Source organism: Protopterus annectens, chromosome 7.part1, assembly GCF_019279795.1.
Source record: "Protopterus annectens isolate FY-2018-M chromosome 7.part1, PAN1.0, whole genome shotgun sequence".
Lineage (NCBI taxonomy): Eukaryota > Metazoa > Chordata > Ceratodontiformes > Protopteridae > Protopterus > Protopterus annectens.
The window spans coordinates 423,733,235-423,752,478 of NC_056740.1; the positions used below are offsets into that span (position 1 = coordinate 423,733,235).

The 19,244-nt window shown below is 39.4% G+C and overlaps 1 protein-coding gene across 1 annotated transcript in view; it reads left to right on the plus strand.

Moving 5' to 3' along the window:
• Positions 1-400: 400 nt before the first annotated feature.
• NT5DC2 (5'-nucleotidase domain containing 2) overlaps positions 401-19,244 on the plus strand; it is a 996,759-nt gene continuing 977,915 nt past the window's right edge. Inside the window, exon 1 of the mRNA XM_044078885.1 lies at positions 401-1,359. Coding sequence (XP_043934820.1) covers positions 1,110-1,359 — 250 coding nt within the window. The 5' untranslated portion in view covers positions 401-1,109. The remainder of the gene's footprint in view (positions 1,360-19,244) is intronic.

A 19,244-nucleotide genomic window follows, 5' to 3' on the forward strand; every position in this document is an offset into this window, starting at 1 on the left:
TTACATTTTTGCTAAAATAAAATATCATTCTTGTAGAATTTGAGATGTTTGTATTGTTTCATATAGCATTAATGTATTTCAGAGACAAAATAATTGTTTTATTTAACTATTACAGGAAACGCAGTTAATATTTTTGTCCTAAAATCTCAGAACACAATTTTTTTTATGTTTTTTTTTTTTTTGTGTAGGACACAACTGCCCATATAGGGACTGCCTTGTGCAAAGAGGGACAGGTGCAATCCAATAATAAACTAAAGTACTCGTCAAGTCTGCTAATTATAATACTACTTCTTTCGGCTTTTTCCGGTTAGGGGTCGCCACAGCAGCAAGCACTTATAAAGAGCAGCGGAATGAGTGACATCCTCCACCCACTCCTAAAGGACTCCCTTCATTTCAAGCTTGTAGAAAGTTTCCATATCATGATAGAGACGCGGGATTTGAAAACTAGTTTGCCCAAAAATGAGCAGGCAGACAGTCATTAATTATTTCACCAACATTACTAAATACTTCCGCCAGGAGGGATATGATAACCCAAACTATTTTGACTGTAATTAAAACACTAATGGCACAGAACTGAGTTAGTGACAGACCCTTTAACTGTTTTGATACCTGCTTTGATAGGATTTTTGGAAGTTGTAGTTTTTAATCAAGCTACTGTGCAGCTTGTTATGATGAAGAAGCTAGCGGGGATTTTTGTAAAAAAAAAAAACTACGACTCCCAGCTACCATAGCGGTGGCATAGGCAGGAGCTTTCAAAGCGTTGTAGTATACCTTATAGATTTGATTTTAAAGCAGTCGAAGTTCAGAGTGTCGTGTAGTAATGTGAAGATTAAGTGCAGTTGTATACTAACATTGTTCCGGAATTTAGTAATAAAAAGCAACCACTTACTAGAAGAGTCTATGGCTCATCATTTTGCTTAACTGTAAAGTCAGGATTTTTCTGGTAAAAGACATCTTGTGTATTACCGAATAACGGTGTACTGAACGGGTGTCATACCGTCAGAGAGGTAGAAGGGTACAGCACAGAGACCGTTGAGAAAGGAGTGAATACGTTCCTGGCAGGCTGTACTTTCTGAGGACGAATACCCCGGGACTGAGGTATTGGGGACATGGGGGCTACAGGACGCCTGGTCCCAGTTTTTCGCGCCAAGACTCCTCAGCTGGTTCTTTTGCGTTGTCAGCATTGTGGTAACTGGGATGATTGTGCCACAGCCGAGCAGAGGGTCCAGCCGTCGTTGTCCGGTCACGGCAGAGCTCCTGATGCAGCCAGTCTTCAGCATTCGAACTCGGAATGGACCCCCAGGGACTGCAGAGTTACCATGCAGTCCCGTTATAACGAGCTCAAGAAACTTGTGTACGGTAGGAGATGTTTACTAAAAGTCATGCCCTAGAGGTTAAATGTCTCGTATTGCATGCCTGCTGTCACAACGGCACATATTTCCTGCAGGAGGCAGTGTCATAGGTAGCTGTATGTGGCATTTAGTGCTTATGTGGCAGTGTCACCTGCATTAGGTTATAGCAGGGGGCTGCTGCTTCATTACAGTCAATTTCTTATGTTGTGATTTATTGTGCCACTTGCTTTAACTTTTTATGAAATTCGTTTCCACTATTTATTTTGGCTGGGTTGAAGATTTATCTGATTGCAGCATGCTGTTGGACCAGTTTTAACAGAGCTTTCATCAATAACTAATTAATGGGTTATGTTATGTAACCGGGTAAAGCCTGTTTGGCCAGGTGCCATTTCTACTGCAGATGTGAGGGGAACAGAGTCCCATAAGAGACTGACGTTTAGAAACAAAACTTATCGTGCAGAGAATATTAACAGTGAAGATTGCATTTTCATATTGTCAATTTTTCATAACATGTTTTCATGCCAATAACTAAGCTAGGTAAGTATGTTTGTATAGTGCTAGTACATTGAGGTCTGACTGTAAATGCTCTCTGTGCTACTATATAATATATATATATATATATATATATATATATAAAATATCCTGCATATGTTAAGATGTATGTTGGTTCTTGGTTAATACTGTGCAGAACTGCATAAAATAACATTTTGTTTTATTTAGTAACTTTATTGGAAGTAATAACATAAGTGGATAATGTTTTCTGTTAGAATGTAGATGTATTTTTTTTTTCAAATATAATTTTTATTACATTTCTCTTCTATTTAAATACAAGAAAAGAATGACACTGAAAATATACATACAAGGTACTTGGAATATCAAGTTTCAGTCGTCCAAATACGATATACATAACGTAAATCATCAATGTTAGGGTAACAGTTGTACAGAATTGTCGAATAATCAAGCTGCTCTTAATGAGCTGTAAAACAGACATTTACATAACGATAGTATACAACATATTGAAAATATGATATTAAAACATTGCAACCAGATATTCTAGTCTACCTAACTAATCATTCTGTCTTGTACTATGTACATTGATGTCACCTTAATGTTCATCTTGTATGTGTTTGCCATGACCTGTGCACTGTTATTGTGGTATTCACTTTTCTATACTTATTGTCTTTAGTTTCCCTTAATTATGTAAAGTAATATTGATGGTGAAGTTGTTCATAAATCAATTTAGTCCTAGGATTTCTAAAAGCGTTTTCCAATGTTTCTGATAGTAAGATAGCTTTGCTTTTTTTTTTTTTGGCTACTTGTAATTAATTTGTTGGCTAATAAGTACTTTATAGCCATTCCTTTAAATTCTTCCCATGTGATTTTACTTGTGTCTAACCAATTTTGGGCTATATATGATTTGATCATTGCGCACAATGTGAATATGATTGTTTATTTTCGTAGAATAAATTATTAGGGAATATATGTAAAATTGCCATTTCCCATGACTGGGTAGATTTGGCGTATCCCTTTTTTTCTAACTTGGTTCTTAACGAACACCACAGCTTGTAAACATTTGGTGTGTGATATGCATTGTTATTGATCATAATTTGGGTATAAATTAGTTTTTTAAAGGGAGTTAATTTCAAAGTAAGTTCAATAACAGCAGATTTTTGTTCATCAATGATCTTATTTTTCTCTTCCCAAAATTTGGAATATAGAGTTACATCTTGATATCTAATTTTTGTTATTAATCTATATGTATTTGATAACATTTTAGATATCAACAGTAGTGGGTTAATACTTTGTTGATATAGCTGCATGTCTTGGTTATCTATTTTGACATTCATAGTAATTGTATTGATCAGGTATATTAATTGGTTGATTGTGGTATTGTAGCTTTTATTTACTTCAAGTTTTTGTCTAATATTGTCAAGTGAGAAACTTTTGATCTGGTATAGGTCCCGCACAGTGATATTTTTAATTTTTGGATACTGATTCAGGTTTAATATAGCATTATTTAATTTAATATTAGGATTAAGGTGTACTGGCTGCCAAAGTATCTTTAAGATTTAGGGAGGCTACCAGCTTTTGAAATATTACTGTGTTTCTTATTATTATGGGATGAACCTTAAAATGCTTTAAAGTCTTAGAATTCAGAAAGGATACTGCTCAAGGTTTTAAATTGCATGAGATTAGATGATTGTAATATATTTTAATCTATAGTGGATACCATGCTTTGTTGGATGGTTCAAAATTTGCTATTTGTATAATTCAACTAGAGTTTAGTATGTTGCTTGTTTGAAATTCAGGTAGGCCTAGCCCCCTTTTTGTTTGGGTAATGTTAATTTAGTGTATTTTATTCTTGTACTTTTTGGATGCCAAATAAACTTTCTTAGTAGTATTTCAAGTTTGGAGAGGACGTTTTTTGGTATATTTTGGTTAATAGCACTAAAATGAAACAGTAGTCCTGGAAGAATATTCAGAATGCAGATGTATAAACTGTTCCGTATCAGTATTTAAATAAAGTCCAGTGGTGTTGGGCTAGTAACATAGAGGCACCTGTTAAGCAGATTATTTTTTCTGATCACTTCTGTGTCTCTGCTCGACAGTGGCACAGGAAAATAACTTTCTTGGGTGATGTAAGCCATGGAACCTTGTTTGCTAGGCTTACGTGGGCCCTTGGGGACAATAGCCTAGTACCTACCTATGAACCTATGTTGTGAATTTCAATGCCAGTTCAGTCTTTACAGTTTAAAAGTGGGGATGGTTGTAAGATCTTAAATTTACTGCCAAGCCATCTGCTTGTAAGCAGTAATAATTTATTACGGAGATGACTGCACATTGTTGCCAGAAGTTGTTTGTCTTTTCGGCTTTTCCCGGTTAGGGGTCGCCACAGTGGAACTCCGGTCTGCTAATGATTGGCAGTAGATTTGTATGGTGCCGACTTGCCAGCCCAACGCCCATTCACGCATGTCTTTCGAATGCCACTCTACCGCGGGGAGGACATGCAAACTCCACACAGAAGGCACTCCAGATGAGAATCGAACAGGAGAACCTCTTGCTGTGAGGCAACAATGCTACCGCTGCACCACCGCGGCTTATCACATTGTTGCCAGAAGTGTAGCTCCTTAAAGAAGTGTAGGAGGAGTATAACATAGGCTGGCTACTCTGTGCACTATGCCTGTAAGCTCTTTATGTTTTGGATCTTTTTTGTACTTGCGAATGAAAATTCAGGTCCTCATCCATTGGAAACCAAGATCTGAGTGGTTTCTAGGGTACTACCAAAGGAGATAGATGCTGAGTAGGTTGGATCAGCTGGGTGATGCAATATATGGCATAAAACAATGCATTTACATTTAATTAGGTTAACATGAGAACTGACAAGTGGATGTTATTGAAGCTGCTTTATAGTGCAGTATGTATGATAGTCATGTTTTTGTACTACACTACTTTATTGTTGTCAAAAATATTGACTAGTATAGGACCTCATGCTGATTCTTTAGGGGACTGTAGGTGATGTTGGGGTGGACAGCAACAACAGAGATGTATTTTCTAGTCAGGGCTGGTGTTAATACTTTGCACCAATCAGCCCCTTTGAGGTCACCCACATCCTTTACAGCCAAATTAATTCAGTATTCTTTACTACTGCAGTGCCACTGAAAATGTAAATGTCCTTCCTAACCACAGAACACGCATTTACAGTAAAAACACACTACTGCTGTAGCACAAGTATATATGTTATCTTTTTAACAGATATTGTCATGTTAGCTGAGGTGTCTACATGGCCAGAGTAAACAGTCTGTTTGGTTATTATATAAAAAAAAATTTCAGTCACTGGAACACCTTTTATGTTTAAAAATGCCTTTACGTGTGTGTTCTATTTATTTATTATTTATTCATTTATTCCACTTTGGTGAACAGGGAGGTCCACTGGGCTCAAGAACTCGTTTTCAGTGGAGGCCCGGGAAAAGCTCCACATAAGTTACATAAAGTATATAATTTTCTGTTTGGTTAAGCAGCGAAGTTCCACATAACAACTTGCATAACATATAGAAGTATCACATTGTAAGTTACATAAACAAATTGAAATAGCAATAGGAAAAAATTCATATAAATTGCATTCAAATAAGATGTATTATAAGTGAGAGGTTTAGAAGGGAAGAAGGTTAGCCAGGAGAAAAGGAAGTGGGGAGGTTGAGAGGTGTGGGAGAGGAGTGCAGTTACATTTTCTGTGAAGAAATAGGTAGGAGTGGAGTAGTCTTTTGAAGGTGTTTAGGTTGTTACAGGCCCTTAAAGTGGAGGACAAGGCATTACATTTTTTAGCTAGAGTGTAGGAGAGTAAAAGTTGACCAGCAGGGCGCTTAGGTTTGTGGATGGTAATAAGGTTTTGAAGAGTGGATCTAAGGGGTCTTGGGGGGGCTGTAAGGTAGGAGGATATTAAATAAAGAAGGGCAGCTGGTGGGTTGAAATATTAACTTGTGGGCTGAGACAATTTGGAGGAAGTCTAGTTGATTTGGGAGTTCAAGCCAGTTTAGAGTTAGTAGGGAGGAGCATTGGTGAGAGGAGGCTTTTGCTTTTGTGGCAAACCTGGAGATTTTGTTGTAGCATACTTCTAGTTTGGAGGTGAGAGTGGAAGATAGATTAGTAAGTAGTGGAGCGCCATATAGAAGAGATGGGAGAAGATAGGTAGTGGCCAGGGTCAGTCTAGTGGAGGGAGAGAGGAAGTGATTATTCCTGTAGAGTAGGCCGAGTTATGTGGGTTTTCTTGATAAGTTGGATATGGGTGTTGAATTTTAGGTGTTCATCAATGGTGACCCCCAAGAGTTTGGCGGAGGGAATAATATCAGTGATAGAGTTGTTGAGGCTGGTAATTTGAAATTAGTTTTTATCAATGGGAATAGCTTTGGAGGGAGTGAATAGGAGGATTTTAGTTTTGTTAGCGGTGGTTTTGGAGCATCTATTTTTCAGTGGTTGAGAAGACAGATTGAGTTAGAGATTTGAGTTCAGATTGGTTGGAAGCATAGCAGATCAGAGTAGAGTCGTCTGCATATTGGACAATTTTGGTGTTTGGAATGGCATTGTGGAAATCATTAATGAAGATGTTGAATAGCAGAGGGCTAAGAATGGAGCCTTGGGAAACTCCTGTGGTTGTTGGAAGGAAGGTGGAAGAGGATTGGCCCCATTTCACTGCTTGGGACCTGTCAGAAAGATAGCTGGAGAACCAGGAAAGAGTTTTTGGGGGGATGTTAAGGTTAGATGGATGGTCTAGTAGATGGGTGTGAGAGATGGTATCGAAAGCTTTAGATAAATCTAATAGAATAGCTGAAACTAAGTTGCCAGAGTCTCGGGCTGAATTGATAGAGTGTAAAAAGGCGAGAAGGGCTGTGTTGGTATTGTGTCCAGGGCGGAAGCCGTGTTGGATAGGAGAGAGTAGTTGATCGGTTAGGAATGGCATGAGCTGTATGTGAATGCATTTTTCGAGAAGTTTAGAGATAGGAGAGAGGATAGCTATGGGGCGGAAGTTGGACAAGTTACAGTTTTTGCCACCTTTGTGGAGTGGGAGAATAAAAGCAGAACGCCATAGTTTTGGTACCTATGACTCTAGTAGTGATCTATTGATCAGGATGCTGATAGGGAGAGCAATACTGTCGCTGGCAGTTTTTAAGCAGGAGGAGGGAATGTTGTCAGGAGCACTGGTGGCAAGGTTTGAGGTTATAGAGAAGTTTTTTTATGAGGTTGGTGGATACAGGTTTAAGTTTGAAAATGGGGGGAGTGGGAGGAGGTGGGTTGAAGCTAGGGAGGAGGTGGGTAGGGGGATGTTATTGGGGATGGTTTTGGTCAACTCAGCAATGGAAGAGGTGAAGAAGATGTTAAATAGTTTGGCGATTTCTTGGTCAGATTTGCTAGTGTCAGGACAAGGGTTATTTGTGGTGACACGCTTGAGAAGGGAGTTTATAGAGTTCCAGAATTGTTTGGGGTTCTTTGTATGATGTATTTGTAGGTGGTTGTAATAGGATTTTTTTGTCTTTAATGACTTGTTTTTTGACTAGGTTTCGCAGCTGTTTGTATTTTAGTAACAGCTCAGGCTGTTTATGATGGTGATAGCTTTTCCAAGATTTGTCTCTTTGTTGCATAATTTTCTTGGTACCTTTTGTAAGCCAAGGGGCTGTTTTTGCTTTAACTCTTTTGGTTTGTGTTTTAGCTAGGGAGTTCAGGACAGAAAGGAATGTAGAGTTGAAGTCTACGGCTTCGTCTAGAGGTATGTTTTTTAGTGGGTTCCAGTTTGTGATCTTAAGGGAGACAGAGAAGGTAGAGGGGTTAAAGTTAGGTTATGGGTTTGTAGGAGGTGGTGGGAGTATGGGGAAGAGGAAGTGGCTCTGTGGGTGAAAGCAGGGAGGTGGTCTCCTAATGGATCGGGAGTGACACCAGATGTAATGATTTTATTTGGGTGGGACACTAGTATCCAGTCTAGGATGGAGCCTGGGTGGTTGGTCCTGTTGGGCCTGGTGATGGTGTAAATAAGTTGAGTAAAGTAGAAAAGATTAATTGCTAAGGTGGGATTGGGGTCTCTGATTTTTTGCCAGTCAATATTTACGTCTCCCATTATGTAAGTTTCTTGTTTAATATTAGTGTAGGTCCAGGAGAGGACGTCTTTTAAGGTATTGATGTTATTACCAGGGGGAATGTAAAGGGAGATGATACTTTTTTGGTTATTTAATTTCAGCATGCCAATCACTAGTTCAGCATTGTTAAAGGATGGGATAGGATTTGGGAAGGGAGTAATAGATAGATGATTGGAGTAAATTAGTGCTACTCCACCACCTCTTTTATTTAGGCGGTCTGATCAGAAGCATTGAAGTCCGGGGGGAAGGAATTCTGAGTCAGTTATGTGTGGTTTTAGCCAGGTTTCAGAGATGGCTACTATGTCTGGTGAGTTATGGTTGATCCTGGCATGAAACAGGGTTATTTTACTTGTTAAGCTTTGGGCATTGATAGTGAGGAATTTGAGGTCTTTATGAATAGGTTTGTTGTAGGAGCTATGGTTATTAGTTTGAGAGGTGTTTGGTCCGGGGTTAGGATGAATGTCGCCTGCTAAGAAGAGGTATGAGAGAAGATGAATAAGTTTTTTTAGGAATTAATTTGGTTAGGGATGGAGGGTGGGATGTGGGTTTAGGTTTGTAGAAATTTGAGGGGATTCGGAAGAGTTTTAAAGTTAATAGAGAGGTGGGGTAGATAGTGGTAAGAGAGGCAGAAATGTTGTAGAAGTGATTTGAATAGTTGGGGTGTGGAGGTGGAGGTGGGGGATGTATATGGAGGTTTGTATAAGAGGTGGCATGGTATAGAGGAAGAAGTATGAGGAGTAGGAGTGTTGTGGGAGTAAGAATTGTGGAAGTAAAAGAAGACATTTGTGGTTGAAGTTTGTTTAGAGGAGATAGGAATATGGATGTTACAGGGAAATGTGCAGGGCAGGTGGAATGGGGGGAGGAGTATAGGGTAGGGTAAGTTGGGTGGAGAGGAAGGAGTTATGCTGTGGTGGGTTTGGGTGTTGTAAAGGGGAGGGAGTATGGGATGGCAATAAATGTAGGAGCATTGGGGGCAGGTGAAAATTGGGAATAGGGTAGGGGAGCGGAGTGAGCCCACAGGGCAAATGGAGCAGGATAGAGCAACAGAGCAGAAGAGTCCTGCTGAAAAAGTATCTGGCATTGCAGGTAGGAGCTGAGGTAAGTAAGAAAAATACAGTAAAGCTGGGTAGAATTGGTAGTGAATAGAGCACCTTTGGGGAAGAGGGAATGGTATAAAAAAAGAGGGAGAGAGGAGTTAAAGGTATGGGATAGTAGCTTTAGAGGAAACTGGGAGATGAAGGTGGAAAAGAGAAGAGGAGAGGAGAAAAAAAGACAAAAAAACAAGAGGAGAAGAAAGTTATTTTAAAATAGAGTAGGAGTAGGCAAAAGGTGGGAAGGTGCTTCCACCTAGTGGTGAGTGGGAGAGTATGCAGCCAGAGAGGCAATGGGAAAATAGAATGGGGCAAGAATGGCAAGAGACTGAGGTATGAAAAAAGTGGAGGTGAGGAGTGAAAGAGAGGGTAAGTCTTCAGTGGGATTCAAAGTTAGGGATGGGAGGCTAGAGGTAGTGAGATTACAGGGGGATCTTTATGGTCTGCGGTAGGCTGCTGAGTCACACACACTGAGGGACAGGCTAGCATATGAGGATATTTTGATAACTGAGTTTGTAGTGTGGCTACATACATTTATTGAGAGCAATATAGGTATGGGATTCTGCACTGAGGATTCCTTTCGGGTAAGCCCAAATTAGTGAGCAGGAAAAGTCCAGGTGGGCCGACTTGGCTTTATGCGGAAGACCGTGTAATTCAGGAGGTAGAGATGGACCCTCAGGAGAGGAGTGCTGTAAAAGAGAGGGGAAAACACAAATGTAAGTATAGGGAGAAGGGAGGAGGAGGGGTAAAGTATGAACTACAGTATAGGAGGAGTAGATTTGGAGGGAAAGTGTGAGGAAAAGAAACGAGGAGTAGGTCTGGAGGAAGGGTATAAGAGGGAGGGTTAAATTAGAGGTAAAAGTAATTGAGAACAGCTATGAAAAAGGGGAGCAGTGAGAAAAACAAGGAGAGAGAGCAACACAGCCAAATTAGTATTTGCCTCAACCAACTAGTAACAGTCTGAAGACAAATGCAGTTATACATTTTAAAATTTGGTGTGAGAAGCAGATTAATACAGAGGTACAACAGCAAGTTCAGGCAGACTAATACATTTGAAACAGATTAGATATGCAGCCTAATATATTTGCAACAGATTATATATGCATTTTACCTCTATACAGTGTGTAAAGGATGGCTAGGCAATTTCAAAGCGAAGTCAGAAGCAATTTCAGCAAAGCAAGGCAATTTCAAAGCAAAGTCTAAAGCAATTTCAACAAAGCAAGGCTATGTCTTAAAGCAGGCGTTGAAAAATATGCAATTATTGAAGGCAGTCAGTGTGTGAGAGAAAAAAATCCTTAGCAATTTATCACAAACCAGTTAAACCAGCCGGGGAGGGAATATATAACTCCCAACAATTCAAACAGTAGCTAGGCAGTGTAAGATACTGGCTGTTAGGTAAAATAGGGCGTTAAAGGCTCAATGAGGTGCCTTATAGGGGAGGAAAAGTATCCTGAATTGAGGGTGAAACACATTTGGTAGCGTTTGTGCTATAGAGTGGTTAGAGATTATGGTAAATGGGAGGAAAGTATGCCACAGGAGCGCTTATTTTGCTTACTCTGTTCTGTTGTGAGGCGTTTTGATAGGGGAGAGCAGGAATAAGCATGCTCTGGAGCAGCTGCAGTACAGCGCCTTGAATAATGGCATTCTAAGTTATAATAGGAAGTAGAGTAGGACTCACAGCGCTTACAAACTCCTTCGGTACAGGTGACGAGCAACAGGAGAAGGTCGCAGGTTACATACCTCTTTTAGGCCCCAATGCGAGATGAGAAATGTGGTCGCTACTATGCACCAAGGAATGGGCGTGCTCCCACACAGTTGCAGAATGCAGGGACCAGTTAAGGGAGGATGAGAAAGCTGCACCCGTTTGTATCAGCAGAGCTGAAGCACTAACAACAGAGCGGTTCAGAGCGCAAAACAAATAAAGGCCACCCAATTTCCAAATCAGTAATTAACTATATGTGCATGAAAACATTTTGGCCAGCAGAGTGAAAAATTTGTGCTGGAAAACGTGTGATTAAACATGCGATAACAGACAGTAGTCTGAAATAAACATCAGAGCGTTTGCTTAATTAGAAAGTATTTGAACAAAGCAGTATCTAGTCTACTAGATAAGTTTCTCAGAGGAAAATCACATTTTAGCGAGCGGAGTATACACTGGTACTTAATGTCTTTATCCCCAATAACAACAGCGTATTTGATTGATAAAAACTCTATAAAACAGGCATAATACTAGAGCAGCTTTAAAACTGCCAAAACCTAGCTTTTCTACTACACAAAGCTTTCCACTCCCCATCATATATAAAAGTGTTTGTAGAACAATATGTATTGTATTCTGTGAGTGAAAACAACCAGGGCAACCATGCACCTGATGTGATCTCAGCGGTCTTATGATTTGTTTCAAATCTTAAAAATGAATGCAGATTTTAACATCCTTAGATGTACTGTTGGCTGAATTTTTATTTTCTTCACATAATGCAAATTCTATATAATAATTCAAAAACTATTTATATAAATAATACACGTGTGTGTGTGTAAATAACCCCAAAAATTATAGAAACGAATGCATATGGTTCCTGAACTTTGAGATGATTCTGCTGTCACTTTTCTATCAAAGTGTGATGCAAAGAAAGTCACCATAATTTACATTAGTTAATAGGGTTATGAATGTTACGGTATATGTACATATTACACGAAACATCACCCTAGAAATTTAAAGCTTATTGGTATTGTAGAGTATGGAAACAGTTGTAAATGCACTTATCAAATGCAGTGATCATCTTTAACAGCTAGCAAGACCTGGAGTAGTAATGTTTTCTAGGCTGTCACTGTAATGTCAGTGGCACAATGGGTAGTGCACACACATTTGGTGCAAAAAGCTGTGGGTTCTAGTCCCACACCAGTTAGATGAGTTGCTGACATTGCAGTCTAGTATAAGAGGGGTACTGCACTCTTTTGAGTGTGATGTCCTTTGGATGAGAAACTTAACCAAAACCCCATTTTATTCAGTTGGTAGCTCAGGTGGCTGTAAAAGATCCTGTAGCACCTATCAAAAAGACTACAGGAAGTTCCTTGATGACCTATCCAAATTTCCCCTAGTAGTATAAACACCACCGTGGGCCTCCCCTGAAAAGAGGCTATTTAGCCTAGTGGGACTAACCTGGTGAACAAGGGCTAAATAAAATAATTTTTTATTTTATTTTTAAGAAAAGACTCCCTGGACTTTATGAAGTAGTTAATGCTGTCTGTTAGGGATTAATTAATAAGTAGCAGAACCAAGCTCAGGAAGCAGAAGGAGAAACCATCTTTACCTGGGCATCTTAAGAAGTTCAAAGTTTCCTTGAATGACGTTCTCCTGTAGTATACATGGCTGGGACTTGAAACAACCACAGACTTTGTATAGTATCAACAAAATGTTTTATTCTATTTGCATGGTTTTATGTAGTCTGCAGGGAATCAGGGATGACTTTGTTTAGGAAGAGTTAGAGGCCAACATCTAAGCAGATAGATATTAATTTTAAAATCTAATTAACTGCATTTCTCCTCACCCTAAGAGCATATTGTTATTGGATAACTGCAGACTATTGCTTTCTTTCTTTGTGAGTGGCGAAGACAAAAGTGTTTATGGTCAATTTTGGCGAAAAATTAATAAGTATCACTAGCATTTTAAGAGAGAAGTAATTGATGCGGTTTCTTGGTGCACAGTGTATTCTTTACATTTTTGCAAAACGAAGATCTTCATCAACACTGAAAACGAGCAAGTGAAGGGTCTATTTCTTCAGTTTCAGTGGCACTGCAGACCCTCAATCCTGTGTGTTTATATAATAAATTTTGAAAAGGCTGCATTTGACTTGTCTCCATTTGTTAGTGGTTAAAGTCATATATACGTCTCTTTGTCTAAGAAGAATATGTTGTACAATTTCCGTAATTCATTGTTGCTATCTAAACAAGATTGTGTCTGATTACCATTTTAAGATGGTTTTACCAAAGGTCCATGATTGTTTGAACAGTCTAATTCAAGGTTAAGCTCGTTCTAATCACAACAGTATGCTTTGCCTCTTGTTTCAAGATGACTGATAAATAAAAGGGGTGGGTATCTTGGACCAAATAACTTTTGAATGTCCTTTGGTTCAAGTTAGTAAATATATTTAATTACACGAGTGGTAAGATTTATTCTCTGTGTGGACAGTGCAGCTGCTGAAGTTTGATAGTATCGGTTGTCAAAATTATGGGAAGAAATACTGGATTGTTCAGAAACTGTACTTGCAGTTCTGATAATATGAAATGGTATTAATGTTGCGAGAGAAAGATGAAACTGTTTTGAAGCAGTTCACAGAGATGTAAAGAAGCTAGATTTAATATGATGCATTTACTCCCTAAAGGATTAACTGTGGATGATTTTTTAAGCATTTGCGATAGGCTAGCTGTTACTTTGATTTCTTGTCCTTTTACTGTCATTGTTTGGATAGATTTTTCATGAGGTCAAGGTACCAGTGTATTTTTTTTATATGTTCATAGGTAAGTAGTAGGCTAGCTGCCCTTGTTGGCGATTTCAAGCCCGGCCAGTTTCCATTTTTGTACTTGAATTACCTGTCCCATTTAGTTAGAGGTTGGCTTTAGCCATCCCATGGTGGATAATTGTATATTGCTGCTAATGAAAATAACTGGGGTCATACCAAATATAATTTGAGGGGACTCATGCATAGGATAATGGGATTTATCTGAGGTAAGACACATTCATCATATTGGTGGTTATTCCATTTCATTTTATTAAAATTGTACTCTCTTATATATGAAGAATGGATGTCACAATATTAAATGTGTTTCACTCGCTACAGGTTGGCTTATATTGGATGAAGTTTACAAAATGTATAGTAGTAGTAGTAGTGCAACGACTAAAATAAATGAAAAAAGTATATTATATACACACGCACACCTGTACTGTGTGTATATGTATGTAACATAAGATATTCTTTATGTACCAGTCAGCCTTCTCTGCCTAAGGCTGTCAGATGTTTAGCAAAATGAAAATGGACTGTAGTGCATTGGAAATTTTTTTTCTTTTTTTTTGGGCGACAGTCCTTTACATCAAATAGTGTCAAACTAAAAAATGTTTTATACAAATGCAAATAATAACGTTAGTTTTCTAAAATTTGCTTTTATACAGAGAGAAGCTGCTACATATATAAATTGGGAATGTTTGCTTATAAACCGAACACTGGGTAACATTGGCCCCCGGATTCATGAAGCTCGGCGCAAGGCCGGTGTAAGGCCTGCTCCGGCCGTGCGGCGTATAAATGGTGTAGTAGCACCATATGCATATTAATGAAGGTGCGCTGCCATCACATCCACGTGCATAGGACACGTGCGCGAGTGCATGGGGCGTTACTAAGCTGCGCCCGGAGGTGTGTCAAGTGTAGCTGGCGATGAGCAACCAAAACTGCTGAATATTATAGCTTGCCTGCAATAGTAATCGCACCTATCAGTGTCCGTGGATAATGAAATGTATGCAAAGCATGCAAGACGGTTCCTGGCCACACAAAATGGAGAACCAAACAGAAATGCACGCAACACAATGAGTTTCCGTCCATGGAGCAAATGATATTTAAAATCGTGTGTCCGTAACCAGCAGTCCCACAGTGTTAGTGATAGTACACAGCTGGGCAGTTGTGGCTATATAACAACCGTAAAGAAACCTGACAGTCCAAATTGTATACCAAACACACACAAACATATGTATATTAAAATGTGCTATACACATGAACAGGAACGTAACCGGCACATACACATAGGATGCTATATGCGGAACCGGGATATCCAAAAGCAGAACCCATGCATGCAAATGCAATACGCAACAACCCCTGTATAGCACATAACCCGCACCCATGTCCGAATGTCCACCAAATCCAGCTACCAGCCTTGCGCAGCCGTACACCTACACATAGCGAGTATTCCCCATATGTAGTAGGAAGTATCGTCCTAGGCAGTGTCAGGATTGCAAATATGTATGCCACATTTGTAAACATCCCATCTCAGTTACGTAAATCCAAATGCCCGAGCATTCATGTTTCGGCAAAATGTGTGTACATCCCGCGTGGGATAAGTAACCTGTTGAAACCCCAGAGTTGTTTACACGCCACGGTGTCCAGTACTGTACACATCTGGACAAAACATGTATGTGTAGTCACAGTACTGTTCAGTGTCTACACAGACATGCAGAACATACTACGCAGGATGGAACAGCTGTCCACCATGCAGGTCTCCCCACTAGGGTTGCCACCTGTTCAGATGCCCAAGGTGGGACATCCCTTGTAGAAATGTGAGAATTTGCAGGATAAAACATACCCCCGGCCAGTGCAAAGGACAAAATTACACTTGTTTGCCAAGATAAAAGCTTATGTCATAGCATGTGAATAGCTTATGCTAACCCAAATAATAGTTATGTGTTTCAGATACAAAATACCTGTATCAAGCAACTATTAAAGAAAATAAGAAATATACCTGTGTCTTAAAATCACAGGACACTTGCCATGTCTTGGGTGTCGTCGCAGGACACAACTGTCCAAAGTGGGACTTCCCCTCGCAAAGAGGAAGAGGTGGTAACCCTACTCCCCACTGAATTATCGACAGTATATATTCAACCCAATCACATACCGACACCACCACTCAACCTATTACATCAACAAAATCTGGACAAAGCCTAAAATGACGGGTGGACAAATAGGGATAGATGTAAGTACTGCTCTCACAAACTTCGAAAGTTCACAAAATAATAGTATGTACATTAGCATGAAATGTTGTGAAGGATGTGGGGTAGTCCCCGAGTATTACAGAGGTCCGTACATTCTTTCACATATGTTTACTGTACTACTGCATACCTGTAGTCAATTCATAGCTAATTCATGTCCAAAATAATAATCCTCGTATGAATGAATACAGGAAATAGTCAAATGTGAATGTGAACACCACTCACCGTGGATAATGTATTGTAACCACCCCCACCCATATTATGTATTGCCAACATTATAAGCTGCTGACAGGTGCCCAAACACCTGTGTCTGTAAACACAGGTAAAATAATGTGAATGGGAACACCAACACCGTGGATTATGTATTGTAACTACCCCCGCCCATATTATGTATTGCCAACATTATAAGCTGCTGACAGGTGGCCAAACACTTGTGTCTGTAAACACAGATAAAATGTTTAAAATGGACAAACTCTGTCCATGTGCTTTGTCTGACATTTGAACACGGTCAGGTCAGTTCCGTTCACCAGGCGGACAAGCCTAAACCCAGATCACCACATGAACACCCTGACAATTAAAGACTTGTATGTGTCAGGACTATAAGCCTTGGGGTTCTGAATATCCCTGCAGTGATGAAATATGCAGCTTGGGTCCAGAGCAGTAGGAAATAGGGAATGTGTAATGTGTAGTACCGCATTTTTCCCAGCAGGAGAATGGATGCCTGTGTCGTAAGTGAAGCGGTGAGGCATATGTTAATGTAGCTATGTACTATGGGTATGCATATAAATGAGTCAGAACACCAAACGTATAGTGGTTATAGCATCCGGCCAACGTGAATGCAGTCCTGGTTCAACTATGACTACAGCACATATAATGTTAAAGTGTAATGAATGCGTCTGTGCTGTACAGACATTTAAATATGTAAAGGTGAACGTGTGTTTCGCATATGTCCGTTAACCGGATTACAGATATTTTACTGGTACTGTCGCAAGTAATAAAGTCCATGTAAGCATAAAGACTTAGTAAACATATGTAACCCACAATAAGGATATGCATGTGCGCCTGCGCGTAACCCACAATAAGGAAATGCAAGTGCGCCTATGCGTGTGTAATCCGTTCACAGCATAGCAAATGAATGCTGGTTTCTACACGTAATGTCTATATATGGATATATACGTTTGTGTATAGATATATATATCCACAGACTTAAACTAAATAAATATATGAAATAAAGAATGTACAGATATATATATATATATTTTATATATATATATATATATATATATATATATATATATATATATATATATACACACACATACATACACTCAAACACATACAACATCAATTGATATATACCTAACAAACATATAAACAAATGTCCTCGTAGATATAACACTTGTACATAAATAGGTTACACCATAGCTAGTATGGATACACATAAGACATGCAATTAAGGTAAATACACTGCTGCTCTCAAAACTACTGCCCGGAAAGTATCAGTGTGCCAGATCTGTAAGTCCTACTCTTTAAACATGGATATAGGTGTCCTTTGCAGGACTCCAAAAATAGTGAATCTATAAACGCACTGTCCTGTAATGATTGCTGCAAAGAAGTGTCATCCGCAACTACAATATAGCTGTACATGCAACAGTAGCTTGTGCAAGTGTAATAACACATGGGTTGACAGAATGTAAGACATATGTACCGACATGCGGAGAGTGGATAGTGCTTAGAAGTGTCGTCATAATTTATTATCGCTCACATTAAATATGTGTTATGACTACTGTGGAGGGGTGTCAGGTCTGGGAATCCTGGGTATGCAATAATGGGCCTAGGTGTTGGTTGGCACAGCTTTATGAGGTCCACCACATGGGAGTGATTAATATACCTATGTGGGTATAGCAGACGCCTCTAACTTCCTAAAATGAAGAACCCATCTACTGGATATCGTGTAAACTATTGGGGGAAGACGTAGGGAGTTATATTAGTGTCGTGTAAGCGATTATCATGGACGTACATGCGCATTTAATAAGATGGTAACCATACCTCTCAATCAGAATAAGACATCTGGACAAAGGCATTTTAAAATAAGTACAAATAGGGAATATCTCAAATATTCCTCTTACAAAGTCAGAACGTTGATAGAATAATGAATCAGTCAATAGTATGAATGTTTTGAGGGTTATTAATTGTAAACAAGAAATGTCTGTCATTATTGTCTAACCCCACAGTCCCAAATGACTTCCCACTAAATTACCAGAAAGGCACAATATTATTAAAAAAGGAACAAAATCAGACGTCTAAGTTCGGGACATTTACCCAAAATGTGTACAGTTGAGAGGTATGAAGGTAACCCTGACCTAAATAAATGTACAGAACTAGTGCGATTAGGTGGACAGGTGTGATGAAAGACGTGATGACAAATGACAAAACATGTACAAGTCAAAAGCATGTACCTCGACAAATCTGGATGAATACTAATGCCCTGTGATAGTCAATGTGGAAGGTTAATAGAAACAACATAAATGTGTCCCTCAGGGTGCTATGCAGTGTCCCTGAGACAGTGTTCAGTCTCCCACACACGCATGTGAGTTCTTCCACTGACGGAAAGCGCAAATACCGGCGAACACATAAGGTAGATGATAGCAGAATATGTTTTGATCAGCACCTGTTGGCTTTTGTGAGGAACACAACACTCTGGGCGGGTGTGTCCTACAAAAGGAATGTAATGGCATCTGGCCTGTGATTTCTCCATATATTGTGTGTAGTGGTGTAATAAAATGACATATCTTGTATCAGAAACAGATACATGTTATAGGAAACAGTATCATCGACTATACCACTACAAGACAAATCTGAAGGTATGAGAAGTGCTGAAGTAGTCGGTTTAGTATTGACCGCAGGTATGTGTGGACTTGTCAAATGTTACAGCTGTACATATAGTTCCTATAGGGCTGTCACCTCTACAAATGATGAAAGTGGGAGGTGCTCTTTAGAAATGACAGACGTAGCAGGTCAAAACATACCTACAGCCATGCTTACTCCACAAATAGACATATTAGCACACATCAAAGCTTAGGCCAGGATTCACGAAGCTTTGGTCGGTGTACGAGTAGAGTAAGAGTAGAGCAAGGCAAGATGTCCGCCGAGCTATTCAGCAATATCCTGTAGGGGCGTGTAACACAGCCCCTTAAACGAAAGTTGCATGGACAATGTTAGGTTATGCAAATTACCCCATTTGTAGGTGAAAGCTATGCAAATGATGTAAAATATGTGATACATGAAAGAGAAAGCTGTCCGTGCAAGAGTAGAGGTATGTGCAGAAATGTACACGGATGTTAACAGAGTAACGTTCTGCAAGTAGCTAAACGGAGCAATGTCATCTGCAAATAAAGGATGGTTTACTTGAAGAAGCATGCCAATGGCCAAA